This window comes from Octodon degus, unplaced genomic scaffold (assembly GCF_000260255.1).
Source record: "Octodon degus isolate 3935 unplaced genomic scaffold, OctDeg1.0 scaffold00056, whole genome shotgun sequence".
Taxonomy (NCBI): Eukaryota; Metazoa; Chordata; class Mammalia; order Rodentia; family Octodontidae; genus Octodon; species Octodon degus.
This window is the reverse complement of record NW_004524632.1, coordinates 10,870,719-10,886,886: the sequence shown is the minus strand read 5'-3', so window position 1 is coordinate 10,886,886 and position 16,168 is coordinate 10,870,719. Positions and strand designations below refer to the sequence as shown.

Sequence of the window (16,168 nt, the reverse complement as noted above, 5' to 3'; positions counted from 1 at the left end):
GCTGAGGATGCGGGCCTGTGCTTTGCCAGGTGGCTGGCAGCCTGAGCTAGGGAGCTCTGTTCTCGCCTTGGGAGTCCTGTGTGCTGCTGACTTGAGTTAGGATTCCGAGCAGCTGTGAATGACCCAGAGGAAGGAGAGAGGAGTCAGGAGGTTCTGAGCCATGAGGAGACGGGATTCACGGGGGTCCTCTTAGAGGCTGCCCCAGGAAAGACAGCTGGTGACGGTGCATCCTGCTCTCCTGAGCACTTGTCTCCGCCTCTTGCAAAATCCGTGACTCGTCCCAGCACTGAATTTTAAGTGCTATTCAACATGATAAGAGGCTTTGTTTTCATTTTTCCTTCTCCCTGTCACCAGCACTTGAACTCAGAGCCTGCACACTGAACCTTGGCCCCGAGCCCTTCGCTGAGGCAGGATCTGGTTAAGCTGCCTGGGCTGGGCTTGAACTTGGCCTCCTCCCATCAGCCTCCAGAGACCTGGGATCGCAGGTGTGTGCCCCACACTCCTCCCCGGGGGACGAGCTGGTGCCTTAGAGTTGTGGTCGCACAGAAAGCGCAGGCAGCGTTGGAGGAGTGACCCGAATCCAGGCCTGCCGGCAGGGCTGCTGCATCCCCAGCTCCCAGGCCGGCCAGAGAGGCTCCGGCCTCTGCCTCGGGAGTCCCCAGGAGACGAGGTTGCCCGCTGCGGCCTGCTGGGTGTCACAGAGTGGCCAGAGGGCTGTGAGCTGCGCTTCCCACCCAAGTCTGCGTCCCTGTGTGAGCTGAGCAGCTGTCCGAGTGGCACCTGGAGGTGGAGCGCCTTCCCTTCCCCCATCCCTGCCCTTGCCCCTCTGTCCCTTTGCTTTGTAAACCAGGGTCCCAGGTTCCTGGGGTTCAGAGCCACTTGGTCATGCTCAGGCGGCTGGCGGGGGTGCAGTGGGAAGCCTGCAGGAAAGAGAAAGTGAAAGCTCCTTTGGCTGCGGCTCCGGCTGTGAGGCAGCCCTGAAGCCATTTCGGGGAAAGTGGCTTTCAGGGCTCGCAGAAGCACAGGCAGGAAGGCCTGCCAGGCCACTGGGAGCCGGGCGAGAGTGGGCCCGAGCTGCCCACAGCTCTTCGGGCACTGGCACTCCGTGCTGCAGTCTGGAGCAGGGCCTGGGACTCGGCTCTGAGGCCGCGGGGAGAGGGTCGCCTCGACGGACCTTTCCGTGCATGCCTTAGCAGTCGGGTGGGATTTAGGAGCCCCCGTGAGCACGGTGAGTGCACGTCCAGGAGTCGGCTGTGCTGCGCCCCCGTTTCTGTAACTGCTGGAGACCGAACCTGGTTCCTCAGCACTGAGCTACATCCTCTGTCCTTTTTATTTTGTGTCAGCGTCTCGCTAAGGTGCAAGGTAGCCCAGGCTGGGCTTAAATTTGGCGATCCTCCTGCCTCAGCCTACTGAGCGGTGGTGGGCTGACCGGTGTGCCCACCTCGCCCACACAGTTTATTTATAATTTCATATATTGGCTCTTTCCATTAGAATAGGACGAATGCACCGACCTCATAGGTGTGGCCAGGCCCTGGCCGGAGGAGTTGGTGGGTGGGGTGGCAGGAGCCACAGAACGCAGATTCCTGCCCAGTGACCTTCCTTGGTGACTCCTGGGCCAGAGCCCTGAGGTCCCTCTTGTGGCGCGCGTTGGGCTTTGCACACACACACACACACCTGCTCACACGTGTCAACAGCTGTGTACCCACGTGCACATGGACGCCTCCAAACAGAACTCGTTTGTCATACTTGAAAAACTACTTCATCCTTCTGTTTGCGCTTCTTGCCTACCTGGCGTTTGTGCCCCTGCTGCTGGCCATTAGAGTCAGTTTACTCAGAGAGAAATGGAGCTACATGGAAGACCTTCTGGTCAAACGCAGTCAGGATAACCACCTCTCGGCCCTGTGCTTGTGCCAGCTTGTGCCACTTGGATAGTCTCTGAAGAAAGGGGAGGCACAAAGAAAGCTCTGGTAGCTGGGCCGGGCCCTGTGGGCATGCCTGTCTGCCCCGCACCCTGGAGGCCGGGGCAGGAGGATCTCTGGGAGGACTCTCGGCTCCTCAGCGCAGCTGGGAGTGTGCATTTGGGTGTGATGTCATAGAAGACCATCCAACATTATCCGAAGGAGGTTTTTTTTGGGCCGCTCAGGGTATGTTCAGGGCAGGTCTGGTTTGGCTTGAGGATGAGAGGATCGAAGCACAGCATCCTGAGCCTGACTGCTTTGTTTCAGCAGGTGCTTAAACACCTGAGCGCATGGGCAGGCCCCTTCGCGGAACTGGGGATTGAACTCGGGTCCTTGCGCTTGCCAGGCCGGCGCTTAGTCTACTGAGCCATCTCCTGGCCCCATCCAGCGTTATCTGAAGAGACTAGAGCTTTCCCTTTTCCAAATAGTATATTTGTGTGAAGCCCAGTTTCCCTCAAATACTTCAGCCAAGACAGTATTGCAAGAGTGAAGGAAAGCAGTTCCCAGAAGCCCGTCATTTTCTGTAAGACAGACACTAGATGCCAAAACTTTCAACAGTGTCACTGTTTCTGCTCTTTTTTTTTTTTTTTTAAAAAAAATAGTAACTATTTTGTTAACATGCAGTGGTTTTTTTATTATTATTATTATTTTTAGTTTAGTTTTGTATGCCTGGTCTCACTACATGGCCCAGACTGCTAGTGGTCCTCTTGATTTCTGCCTCCCTAGTGCTGGGATTACAGATGTGCGCCCCCACGCCCGCCCAGACTCTATCCCTAGCTCAGCACTCCAGGGATCGAACCCTGGCCCCTCCCCTTACCTAAGCAAGCGCTTAGTCAGCGAGCTATATACTGGCCCTTCGGGGCTGGGGAGGTGGCTCAGTGGAATAAGCGCTTCCCTGGCAAGCGCAAGGGCCTGAGTTCAATCCCTGGTTCTGCCAAAAAAAAAAAAGCCAGTCTTACGCTATATACTGGCCCTTTATTGTTTTTTAGAAATGCATTAAGCCAGGCATGGTGGTGCATACCTGTCACCCCACCACCGGAAGCTGAGGCACGAGGGTCCCTGTAAGTCTGAGGCCTGCCTACCCTACCTAGTAAGTTCAAAGCTAGCCTGAACTCCAGAACAAGGCCCTGTTTCAAAAGAAGAAAAAAGGAAAGGAAAGGAAAAGAAAGAAAACACACACTTAAAAGCTGGAGTGCTTTCTATTGGTTTTGTCTTGAGACGGGCTCTCGCTCTGCACTTCAAGATGGCCTTGAGCTCACTTTGTAGCCCAGGCTGGTCTTGCACTTAGGGGTGATCCTTCTGCCTCAGCCTGCTGAGTGCTGGGGTTACGGGTTTGTACTACCAGACCTGGCGTGATTTTTGTTAAAACATAATTTTAATAGGTATTTCCTAATACCTGTGAATATACAATATCTAATTTCTATTGCCTTGCACCTGTTGTGGTTTGGTTGGTTTTTTGTTTTTGGGGTTTTTTTGGTGGAACTGGGGATTGAACTCAGGCCCCTGTGCTTGCCAGGGAAGCACTTACTCTACTGAGCCATCTCCCGGCCCCTGGTTGGTTTTTGTTTTTGGTGATGCAGCTCAGACTCATAGTGAGCCTCCTGTCGCAGCCTCCCCGGCGCTGGGATTGCAGGCAGGCGCCACCACACTCAGTTTTTTTGGGGTCAGCACGGCATGCGGTACTGGGGATCAAAGCCAGGTCCTTGTGCCTGCCAGGCAGGCACTTAGACTGGTGCGCTGTCTCCCGGGCCCTTGTTTTGTTTTTGAGATGGGGTCTCACCATGTCACTCGCGCTGACCTTCAACTTACTTTGTAGCCCAGGCTGGCCTCGGAGTTGCAGGGACCCTCCTGCCTCTGCCTCCCGCGAGTGCTGAAATAGCAGGTGTGGTCCCCTTCCACAGCTTAGCTCTAATGTGTTGGGGTGTTTTTTAAATTTTATTTATGTGTGTGTGTGTGTGGCCAGCTCAGCCCACCAGGGGGCGGGCTGGCTGGCATGTGGTGCTGGGGATTGAACCGGGTCCCTGTGCTTTGCTAAGCTTGTTCTAAGTAGGTGCTTTAGACCACTGAGCCATCTCACCAGCCCCTAATTTGAATAGATATTGATACTTTTTTTTTTTTTTTTAGTATTTGGTACAGGCTCTCACTGCACGCTTGGATGTCGTGATCCTCCTGCTTTCAGCCTCCCCAGTGCTGGGATTACAGTTGTGAGCCTCCACGCCTGGCCAGCTCAGCATCAGCCAGCACAGCATATGGTGCTGGGGGCTGAACCGGGTCCCTGCGCTTGCCTAAGCAGGCGCTTAGTCTGTTGAGTTACCTTGCCAGCCCTGAATGCATATTTCTAATAGCTAGAAATTCGGTAGCATTCTCAAAGTTTGGGAACTATTCATAAGAGTTTAGCACCAAAATTTGTGGGTTGTAAGAGAGAGAATATTGACTGGGGAACGGCTCTATGGATCGGTTCCAGAGAATGAGTTAGTTGATCTAGGGGCATTTTATTTGTGCTTTTGTTGTCGGTTTGAGGCAGGGTCTCGCCGTGTAGTCCAGGCTGGCCTCAGGTACTGTGGTCCTCCACCCCCGCCTCCTGAGCGCCGGGCTGCCAGGCCTGGGCCCCCTGAGCTGGGGTCGCTGAAACAGCTGAGCCAGGGATTTCGGTCAGACTGGTCTGCGGTGTGAGGACAGCTCAGCTTTGCAAGTCGTGGACATGAGGTCCTTGGACGGACAGGATGTGTCCACAGGGCTCAGGAATTTTTTTTTTTTTATGAGCAGAATATGTTTATCGGGGGAAAGAAAGCTCCTGTCCGAGGGAGGGACAGGAGGGGGGCCAGATCGGGTGGTCCCCAAGGAAGTTTTGTTTTTATGGCTGCAGAGGTGGTCTTAGTTGTTTTGAGACAGATCTCCATTGTCCAGGCTGGCCTTGAACTCACTATGTAGAACTGGTGGGCCTCAAATTCATGGAGAGCCTTGATCAAGTTTTAAAGTTATTATTTTTTTTACTAGGTAATTCTAGTATTGATTTATCACAGACAAGTCCTAGTGAGGCTCCCTTTCCTTTGTACATGCATCTTAAGTAAAGCTCTGGATTTTCTTCTAACTGTGTAACAAAATTGAAAAGAAATTTACTTGCTAGAGATCTTATCAGCAGAGATAAGATATTTATTTATTTATTTGTGTGTGTGTGTGTGTGTGTGTGCGTGTGTGTGTGGCCAGCTCAGCCCACCAGGGGGCGGGGCTGGCTGGCATGTGGTGCTGGGGGATTGAACCGCGGTCCCTGTGCTTTGCTAAGCTTGTTCTAAGTAGGCGCTTTAGACCACTGAGCCATCTCTCCAGCCCCAGAGATAAGATTTAAAGTGGATAGTGGGAGGAGCCTGGGGCAGCCCCCTGGCATGCCTTCCTCACCTTACCTGAGGACAACACTCATCTCCTTGCGGGAGGCCCGGAGTCCTGGTGCGGCCAGGTGTAGGATGGCTGTGGTTTTGTGGCAGTCTGGGTCAGTCCACACCAAATCCTGGAAAGGTGGCCCTTCTTTTATCAGCTTTATTTTTCAGCACTGAGGATTGAGCCTGGGGCTTTCTTCACAGCGCCAAGCCCCAGCCCCTTTAGGGTTATTCTTTATCTTTTTGCGACAGTGTCAGCTTAGGTTGCTAAGCTGCGCAGGCTGAGCTTGCATTTGTGATCCTCCTGCTTCAGCTTCCTGAGATGGTGGCACTCTAGATATGTGCCACCACCCCTGGCCGAAAAGCACATTAAATACATTTTTACAATTAGTAGACTGGGGGCCGGGCGTGGTGGCGCACACCTGCAATCCCCACTTAGGTGGCTGAGGTGGGAGGATCTCAGCAGGTTCGAGTCCAGCTTGGGCTGCACAGCCAGACCCTGTCTCACACATACAAAAGAATAAATCAGTACCCTGGAGCTAATGGCAGAGCCCTTGCTTGGGGTGTGTGAGGCCCTGGGTTTGATCCCCAGTCCCCCCAAAGTGTTTTTAAATCTACAAAAATGGTGCAGTCCTCTACACAGTAGCCGGGTCCGGCCTCCTGCCGTCCACGGCTTCACGAATGTGCTGCGTAACTGCGTCTAGTGAAGTCACACAAATACAGTGTTCACGCCACGGCCCCGGGCCCTGGAACTGCTGCCACACGACGCGGCTTCAAGGCCTTAAGATCCTGGTTTTCACCTCCTTTTTTTTTTTGTACTGGGAATCAAACTCAGGACCTTGTGCTTACCAGGCAGGCACTTGTGCCACTGAACTATACCCCAACCCTCTTTTTTTGTCTTTTTGAGACACAGTTGCCCGATGCACTTGAGGCTGGCCTCCACCTCACGTGACCCTCCTGCCTCAGCCTCGAGCCCTGGGATTGCAGGTGTTGGCCACCATGCCCGCCGCACCTCTTCCTCCCTCTCCTGAGCCCCTGGGAGTAGGTCATCATTTATCTGTTTACACTGGGGTTGAGTGGAGGAGGGAAGAAATAGAGCCGGGGCAAGTGCTGGCCCCGTTCCTCGGTCCTCTTCTTGGGCCCCTTTTGGTCACTTTTTTAGGGGTTCTGATTTTTTTTTTTTTCTTGAGACAGGGTTTCGCTTCATAGCCCAGGCTGGCCTCGAACTCACTAAGACCCTCTTACCTGAGCCCCCCAACAGCAGCGGTGACACGCATGCATACCCGTGCCCAGCTGCAGGCTTCAGATTGGAGGCCAGAGCGAGAGGGTGGCTTCCCGTGGACCCGGAGCCCCGCAGGCCGGCTGTCTGGGGAAGCACAGCAGCCGTTTGCTCACTGGCTGGAAGAGGGTTTGTGCCGTCCTGGCCCTGGGAACCGAGGCTGGAGCTTAGCTTTAAAAAGGTTGAGATTTAGCTGGGGTGGCGGAGGCTGAGGCTGAGGCTGGGGCGAGGATCTGCAGTTCAAGGTCAGCTTGGGCTGTGAAGCGGAGCCGCTCAGGAAATCCCCAAGGCTCAGGCAGAGGCCTGCCCCCTCCTGTCATCTGTAGGCTCTTGGCATTCAGCAGTCGCTCAGCATCCTGGGTGTGGTCCGGCTAGTGCCGGGAAGCGGGGACCAGTCCGTCCTGTTGCCACCTCTCTCTGCCACCAGCTCCACAGCAGGAATTTTTCTAAGTAACTGAGTAAATGAGGTGATTGATAGGGGGATTCCAGGCCGGGCGTGGCAGCGCACGCCTTCAGCCCAGTGCTCGAGGCTGGAGGCTGGAGGGTCGCGCGGAGTTGGAGGCCGGGTGGGCTCCCAGGTGAGCGCCAGGCCAGCCTGAGCTGCGTCACGAAACCTTGTCTCAAAAAGAGAAACAAGAAAAAACAGGAAGCTGATTCCAAACAAATTTTTAAAGAAAAAAAAAGATTTTTTTTTTTTCCTGAAGGAACAGAAAATAATGCTGTGTGTTTTCCTTTTTAGCCAGGAATTGAACTCAGGACCTTGCGCTTGCCATCCAGGTGCCGTGCTGGTGAGCTGTGTCTGCTCAGCTCCCCTTCTGCTGTTGCTCGATGCTAAGCGTTTTGCCCAAACATGACCCTAATTTGCATCCCAGCAATGCGTGCAGACATCAGTGGTGGAAAGGTTGAGTGCGTGCCTCACAAGCTGGAAGCCCTGGGCTCGGTCCTCAGTGCTGAAACCAAAAAGTAAACCTCTTCTAAAAACCAGAGAAGGCCGAGAAGCTGGTGCTGAGCAAAACAGGCTCCTGTCCTGTTGTCTCCGCGTCCTTTGGCACTGGGTCCCCTGGGCTCCTCCCTCAGCGTCCACGGTGAGACAATGGGCCTACACTACATTTGCTTTTTTCCCTGTGGTGTTGCGGACAAAAGCCAGGGTCTGGTTGGTTTCTGACGCAGGACTCGCCTGCCTCAGCCTCCCGAGTGCCAGGGTTTTCTTTCTTAATGTATTTAGTACACGTCTGTAGGGTCTCGCTACACGGATCGGACTCTAGTGATCCTCCTGTTTTCAGCCTTCCGAGCCCTGGGATTACAGGCGCGTGCCGCCACGCCCAGTCTGTCACCATCTCAGTGTGCCCTGGGTGCGGGGCTGGCACAGCACGCTAGGGGTTGAACCCCAGTCTCTGGTCTGCCTAAGCAGGCGCTTTAGTCCACTCTTGAGTTCCAGGATTTACAGCCACCCCGATGTGTTTTCGAGACCTGTTAAATTCTGTGGAGATGAGCGAAGACGGTGCCCTTCCGCCACCTCCACTGCTGTCTGTCTCCTCCACGCCGTCCTCGCAGGCTGTGATGAACGTTCTGAACAATGTGTGAGGTTCTGCTTGAGCCGGGCGCACTTCTGTTGGTCCTGCCTCCACGTGTGGGGACCACGTGGGGACCGCGGGCCCTGAGCTGGGGCTTCCGTGGCGCTGGGCGGTTGGGGAGGCAGGCTGCCCCGGCATCTCCCGTGCTGCAGAGGGGCAGCACACGCCAAACCCGCCAGGTCTGAAACCCAGGGCGGGGTGGAGGCAACGACAGGACGCTCGAGTCAGGACGCTCGAGTCTCGGTCCGGGTGATGACGACTGGAGTGCGAAGAGCCGCAAGACGAGTGCTCGGCCTGAAGCCTTGGAGCGCTCTGGGAACGTCTTGGTGTGTGGCCCGCGCCGGCCTAACATTTGCAGCAGTCCTCCTGCCTCAGCCTCCCAAACTCTGGGGTGAAGGCGTGCACACGCCTCACGGGAGAAGGGCCCGCACAAGTCCCCCCGTGGCCCCAGCCTGCAGCTGGATGGAGGTGGCTGTCCCAAGCCATCTAGGGATCCCGCAGTGGGGCGCTGCGGTCCTTGTCCTCGCCCGGGCCTGGCTGTCCCACAGGGTAGGCAGGGTGCTGGGCCAGGCAGGCGCGGGTTGGCAGTGGTGGGACAGGCACAGGGCAGCCGGAGGCCGGGCCACTGCACAGGGTCCTGGCAGCTACTATGTCCCCAGAGCCCCGTGTCCACAGGGCCCTGGGCAGTGTGCCCTTGGCCCTGTACAGGCAGGGGAACTGAGGCACCCAGGGCTGAGCGGGCTCCCTGCGCCTCAGCGGCCACTCGGGCTGGATGCCGTGGTGTGGCGCAGGGTCCACACTGCCTGCACATTAGTACTTCCTGAGTTAGCGTTCTGCGGCTCTTGGGAGTAGTAGATCCAGGGTCTCCACTGAGGAGCTGCATCTCCAGTCCTTTTATTTTTCTTTGTTATTTTTGTTATTATTTCTGAGGGCTTTTGGAGACAGGATCTGCTCTGCAGGTCAGGCTGGCCTCAAACTTGCGGTGCTCTTCTCCTGCCTCGGCCTCCTGGTGCTGGCATCCCTGGCATGCTGCACCATACCCGGCTGAAACAGAGATTTTTCATGTGAAGTGTGGGTAACCCAAGGAGAACGCATGGCGTGGGAACCGGAGTTCTCCGCAGACCGCTTTCTGTTTCAGGTTCTTGTCCCGTCACCTGCTTTCCATGAGTTTCGCTTTCCCTCCTCTGTTTCAGCCCCCTGGGGCTTGGGGCGGCGCAGCCCCCTCAGAGGCCGGCTCAAGGCATAGTCCCGAGCCCTTCCTTGGGACCCCTGATGTGGCTCTTGTTCTCCAGGCCAGAGCCTGTAGAGAGACCAGGCCCCCAGGGGCTGTGGACAGCTCTGAGGCCCGCGCTGCCCCGCCAGCCCGCTTGCTGCATGGACTTCGGGCTGCAAGCTGCCTGCTCCAGGAGCCCCGAGAGCCCCTGCGACCATAGCGACACTGGGCGTTCTGCCTTTCTCTTCTGTTGCAGAAAACTAGTTTCAGATTGTGAGAGGTCTGAGCCGGGCCGGGCCTGACACGGCCACCTCCCCCTGCCCCTGCCCCCTGCCCAGAGCCTGGCACGCAGCATGGTGCAGATGGGTGGGTTCTGGGAAGTGCTTGTGACTTGCAGGCTCACAGTTCTTTTTAAAACTTTCTCTGGTTTTGACACAGGTCTTCCTGTGCAGTCCAGAAAGCTGTTTGAGCTCACAGGGAGCCCCCGGCCTCCCTCCCGGCCGAGCTCCTGCCACAGCCCCAAGTGCTGGCTTTGCAGGTGCAGGCCACAGCGCCACCAGCCTCGGATATTGTCATGCGTCCCTTGAAAGGGGTTGGTTGGACCATGCCCCCCTTTGTGCTTTTTAGGTTCCTCCCATTGTGGACCTCCGCCTGGTTTCCTGGTCCCTTCCCTTTACAGAAGATCTGTTCCCATTTTCTGTGATCTACCTTTGCTTTTGCCCTTTAATTTCTTCATGCTTTTTTGAGAATTGTTCTGCACATAAGAAATACTTTCATGGGCTAGGGAGATAGCTCAGTTGTCTAAGCGCCTGCCCGATAGCACAAGGACCCTGGTTCGATTCCCTGTACCACATGCCATGCTGGTCCCAGAACCCCACATACACCATGCTGGCCACCAAAGCCGGAAGTGGAATTATATGCCTATAATTCCAGCGCTGGGGAGGCCAAGACAGGAGGATCACTGAGTCCAAGCTGCATAGTGAGACCCTGTACCAAATAAATTAAAATAAAAGACTTTTTAAAAATAAATACTTTTGTTACAATTTAGTGGAGTTTGTTAGCTTAATTTATAATTTGAAAAGGCAGAGTTGAGATTGTGAAATAAAGTGGCCTCTTTTAAGTGTTTTGGTTTTTTTCCCAGTAAAACAATGAGCGCAGAGCCAGGTGGCGGTGGCATCCCAGACAAGTGGTGTTACGGGTTGTGTCTGGATGTCCCCCAAAGCCTCATGCAGGCACCACAGGGCAGCTGCTAGAGTTGGGGGTTGGTTTGGGGGCCGATGCTGGGGGTGCTGCACCGGGCGGCCGCCTGCGCAGGGCGAGGGCGGAGGAGGCTGCGCTCTGCGGCCCCTGCTTTGTGCGCGCGCTGCTTTTGCCGCCTTCTGCCACAGTGAGCGGCCGGCCGGCCTCTGCCGCGTGCTGCTCCGGCCTGGCGTCGGCCGAGTGTGGGCCAAGGAACCTTCCCTTCCTTTAGTTCGGGGGTTGGGTTTTGGGGTTGGGTTTTCTTGTGTGTGTTCTTGAGTTGGGGTCTTGCGACGCAGTTCAGCCTTGAGCTCACTCTGCAGCCCAGGCTGGTCTCAGACTCACAGCGTCCTCCTGTGTCGCCCTCCCGAGGGCTGGGATGACAGGCAAGCGTTGGGTATTTTGTTGGGGAGAAAGGTAAACCGAGCCCTGGGCGTGCTCTCTGGCTGCGCCTTGCAGGCAACGTGTGGCCTGCTCAGTGTGGTACTCTCTGAGAGGTGGTGGCGCGTGTGCCCCGCTCCCCCTGGAATTGCCGCCTGCTCCTTGACTTTTTGTTTTGTTCTTTTGAGGTTGTGTCTCACCAAGTAGCCCAGGCTACCCTTGAGCTCTCAGCGATCCTCCTGCCTCAGCCTCTCAGATGCTGGGGTCCTGGGCCTAGCCCAGAGTATCTAAAAGCTTTCTCATCTTCTTGGTGGTACTTGGGATTAACCCAAGGCCTTCTCGCTGAGCTGGGCCCCAGACTTCTGTGTTTCTTGTTTGAAAACAGGATCTCACTAAATCACTAGTTTCCCAGGGCTGAGCGCCGACCTGTGACCCTCCTGCCTCAGAGGGCTGGGTGACAGGCGTGCATGGCTGTGCCTGGCCGTGGCTGCCATAGGGGCCACCTGACGTGAGCCTTGACAGATCTGTGTGTAGGCAGCTACATAAAGGGATGCTCCTGTCTGTGCAGTGAGGGCCTGAGAAACCAAAGGATTGCGAGTCTGTGAGGCAGGCCTTTCTTTTGTTGGTCTTTTGGGGCATGGTCTCTCTGTGCAGTTCAGGCTGGTCTTGAACTCGAAGCGATTCTCCTGCCTCAGCCTCCTGAGTGCCACCATGCCTGGCCTGTGAGGCAGGTCTTCACTTCACATCGTGTGTTATTCTAAGTGCAAGAGGCATTTGTTCTGTTTTGCTTTGCCTTGTTTTGAGACAGGGTTTCCCTGTGAGTTCAGGCTGGCCTTGAACTCAAGGAGACCCTCCTGCCTCAGCCCCCATGCGATGGCTACAGGCATGCACCCCGCCCTACTGGCCTTTGATTTCTTACCAGTGCTGCCCAGCCTCATTTCAGGCTTCTGCCTAGAGCCTGCTCCTGCTTTGGGAGTCCGTGCTGAGCCTGGCTCCCACCTCTGACGCCCCACTCTTCTCAGCTCGGCTCCAACTGCTCTGTCTGGAGTGATGCTGTGAGCGGTCTTAGGCAGGGAGGGCTGCCCCCAGCAGCGGGCGGCTCACACCAGAGCATCCCGGAGCAACCTGTGTGCCAGTGTCTCTCCCTCGGTCCAGTCCAAGGTGGGCCAGGCGTGCACTGCAGCGGCACCCTGGGGAGCGCGTGGCCCTGGATGGAGCTGTGTGGGCACCGCCTGGTCACCTGGATGCCCTGTGGCCGGCAGAGAGGAGGCTGCTTCCTGCCTAGCTGTCGGACCTCTCAGCCCCCAGGGTGTGGGCCATGAACTGCTCCTTGTAGAAGGACAGAGAGAGCTGCCACGGAAGGGATTTGACTCATGCACCTTGTGTTTTTTATTTTTGTTGTTTGGTTGTGGAACTGAATTCAGGACTTCCCCACTTAGCAGACAGACTGAGCTGAAGGCTGGGCTCCTCTCTCTAGTTCAGGCTGACCTCAAACTTGTGGCAGTCCTCCTGCCTCCAGAGTGCTAGGATGACGGTGTGCGGCAACACCCTGGTCACCTCCCACCCTTGAGGTGCATACCGGATTCTAAGTGAGGTGAGGTGGTGCACGCCAGTGATCCCTGCTCCCTGGAGGCTGAGGCAGGAGGCTTGCCCAGAGTTCAGGGCTAACCGAGCTGCATAGTGAGACATGGTAGCAAAAGAAAACACAGCAAAAGCACCCTGCATCTCGGCTCTGGTCCCGTGCCCGCTCACCCCCTGCCGTGCAGCCTCTGTGCCATCGCCACCCCGGGCCAGCCCCGCCACTTGTGTCAGGGACATGCGCTGTTGCCAGCTGAGCCCCGCGGGGCTCGTGCTGATGGTCGCTCTCGCCGCAGGCAGCACCGAGCCGGCAGCATGGCGCAGTGGAACCAGCTGCAGCAGCTGGACACGCGGTACCTGGAGCAGCTGCACCAGCTCTACAGCGACAGCTTCCCCATGGAGCTGCGCCAGTTCCTCGCACCCTGGATTGAGAGCCAGGACTGGTGAGTGCGCCTGGGCCGGGGTGCGCGGGCCGGTGCTGGGCACGGGGTGCCTGCGGTGGGGGACAGCTGTCCCTCACCCAAGGGCCTGTGTGCTCATCTCTTGGAGTGTGGCCGAGAAAGGTTTTTTCCCCACATATACTGTGCGAGTTCCTGATTCCTGGAAAAATTGTTAGCAATGACTGAGTTGTTACTGAGCAAGAAAGATAAAAAGGGTGAATGAGTTAGAGTGGCAGACCTGCCCTGGGTTTGATTTGGTTTTGGGAGTTTGGGTCCTGGGTACGGAGTCTGCCACGTTTGCTGTGACTTATGTCCCCAGCCCTTCTTTACATTTTGGGACCGGGCTCCCCACCTCCGCCCCTGGGCACAGGGCTCACCGGGCTTCCTGTGTCCCCAGGGCGTACGCAGCCAGCAAGGAGTCGCACGCCACCCTAGTGTTCCACAACCTCCTGGGCGAGATCGACCAGCAGTACAGCCGCTTCCTGCAGGAGTCCAACGTCCTCTACCAGCACAACCTGCGCCGCATCAAGCAGTTCCTGCAGGTGCGGGCCTCGGCGGCGCCCAGTCCCCCTCCCTACCCCGTCACCAGGAGGTCCTCGCGGCCACTATCCTGACAAGGATCACCTCTCGTGCGTCATACCTGCGCCGGTGACCTGCCTATAAGTCAGGTGCGGGATGACAAAGTCAGCCACCTGCAAGTGAGACCAAGCAGGCAGGTGTGCGGAGACGCAGGGCCACAGAGCGCTGTCCCAGCATGATGCCGACCGGTGCAGGCTGAGCTCATTGGTGGCCCAGGATGGCCTGGAACTCACGCAGGCCCCCTGCCTCAGCCCGAAGTGCTGGGGTGCCAGGCGTGTGCGCTGCCCTCTCTGTGGGCCCCGCTAGCCTCAGCTTCCCCGCTCTTTCCCTACAGAGCAGGTACCTGGAGAAGCCCATGGAGATCGCACGCATTGTGGCCCGGTGCCTGTGGGAGGAGTCCCGCCTCCTGCAGACGGCGGCCACCGCTGCCCAGGTGAGCCCGGGAGCAGGGCGTGGCTAGTGGGTGCGGCGTCTTGGCGCCTGAGATGCAGTCAGCACCTGTCATTAAGAAGCTAGAAAGAAGGGGGCCAGGGAGATGGCTCAGTGCAATAAGCGCTTCCCTGGCAAGCGCAAGGGCCTGAGTTCAATCCTTGGTTCCACCAAAAAAAAAAAAAAAAAAAAAAAAAAAAGCTAGAAAGAAAGAAAAGCCTTAAAGAGACCAATAGTGTAAGAAGACCCTGGCTAGCATCGTGGTGCACGCCTGCCATCCCAGCACTTGGGAGGCTGAGGCAGGAGGCTCACTGAGTTCAAGCCCAGCCTGGGCAACATGAAGACCCTTTCTCAAAAATAAAAAGTAAAGGGACTGGGATGTAGCTCAGTGAGAAGGCCCTAGGCTCAATCTCTGGTACTACAAAGAACAAAATGGAAATAAAAAATAAAGCTGGCGAGTCAGACCTGCTTTGGAGACTTGTGGCTGAAGAGAGCACAGTTAGGAGCCAGGATGTAAAGCAGAGGCCTGGGCGCCAAGCTGGTGGCAACAGGTCGCAGGGGCAGACGGGAGGGTGGCGGCTCAGGGTGACATCAGGAGGAAGTCTGGTGTCCAGGAGTCCCCTGCTTGGAAACTTGGGTGACAGCGTCTCTCCTTACTCAGCCCCCTCCATCGCCACCTGTCTCCGCTCTTGGCTCTAACAGGCTTCATGGGTCACTGACCTCAGGGTGGCCTCTCCGCCCTCAGATGATGTCCATCTGGACCTGGCATCCTCCCCAGGGCAGGACGTTCCAGATGGGTCTTGCCCTATAGCCCAGGGTGGCCTGGAACTCATGATCCTCCTGCCTCAGGCCCCTGAATGTTCAGTTACAGGTTCCCCACCACCCTGAGCTCTAAAGGGCATCCTTTTTATTCCGAATGTATCACTCACCAGTTGTTTTTAATTTTGGCAGTTCTGGGAATTAAACTCAGAGCTCAGAGCCTTCCACAGAGCCACATTCCTGGGCCTACCCTGTTTTAATTTTTGAGATAGGTTCTTCTCACTGAGCTATCCAGGCAGGACTCCAGCTTCCATCCTCCTGCCTCAGTGTCTCTAGTGCAGGAGTCACAGGCCTGCTGGCTGCATGCCCTGCTGACACTGGCGTTGGTGTCTGCCATTGCCATTTGTTCTGGGCTTACTGGTTTAACCTTTGAACTGGGAATTGAGCTTAGGACCTCGTGTGTGAGCTCGTCCCCAGTGCTGCTGATATGACTCTGCAGAGCCGGGCTTGGTCACGCTGAGGCCTGCACTGCTCGGCCCCCGCCCCCGTATTTCCCTGAGCACGCACCCTGGCACAGGGATGGCAGATGCAGGGTGTCCTGGGCCCCAGACCCACAGCATTCCCTCCTTAGTTTCCCCACTTCTCGGCAGCTGCATCTTGAGCCATGCAGGAGGGTGGGGTGGAAGCCCAGCCATCTCTCCACGAGTCCCAAGCTCACCCGTGTGTCACCTCTCCTGCAGCAAGGGGGCCAGGCCAGCCACCCCACGGCGGCTGTGGTGACGGAGAAGCAGCAGATGCTGGAGCAACATCTGCAGGACGTGCGCAAGCGGGTGCAGGTGAGGGCGCGGGGCACAGGCGGGTGCAGGTGCAGGGCGCGGGGTGTGGGGTGCGGGGCGCAGGCGGGTGCAGGTGCAGGGTGCGGGGCGCAAGTGGGTGCAGGTGCGGGCTGCAGGGCGTGGGGTGCGGGACGCAAGCAGGTGCGGGGTGTGGGGCGCAGGCGGGTGTGGGTGCAGGGCGCGGGGTGCAGGGTGCAAGCGGGTGCAGGTGCGGGGTGTGGGGTGCGGGGTGCAGGGTGCAGGTGCGGGGTGCAGGGTGCGGGGTGCAGGTGCAGGCGCAGGGTGCAGGGTGCAAGCGGGTGCAGGTGCGGGGTGCAGGGTGCAGGCGGGTGCAGGTGCGGGGTGCAGGGTGCAGGCGGGTGCAGGTGCGGGGTGCAGGGTGCAAGCGGGTACAGGTGCGGGGTGCAGGGTGCAAGCAGGTGCAGGTGCGGGGTGCAGGCGCGGGGTGCAGGCGCGGGGTGCAGGTGCAAGCGGGTGCAGGTGCGGGGCGCAGGCAGGTGCAGGGCGCAGGCAGGTGCGGGGTGCAGGG

The 16,168-nt window shown here is 57.2% G+C and overlaps 1 protein-coding gene across 4 annotated transcripts in view; it reads left to right on the top strand.

Moving 5' to 3' along the window:
* The window catches only part of Stat3 (signal transducer and activator of transcription 3), a 34,138-nt gene that overhangs the window by 3,400 nt on the left and 14,570 nt on the right, over positions 1–16,168 (top strand). For all 4 annotated transcript variants that reach the window (XM_023718011.1, XM_004633777.2, XM_004633778.2 and 1 more), the window contains exons 2-5: positions 12,893–13,039; positions 13,434–13,578; positions 13,950–14,048; positions 15,544–15,639. In XM_023718011.1, coding sequence (XP_023573779.1) covers positions 12,912–13,039; positions 13,434–13,578; positions 13,950–14,048; positions 15,544–15,639 — 468 coding nt within the window. In that variant the 5' untranslated portion in view covers positions 12,893–12,911. The remainder of the gene's footprint in view (positions 1–12,892; positions 13,040–13,433; positions 13,579–13,949; positions 14,049–15,543; positions 15,640–16,168) is intronic.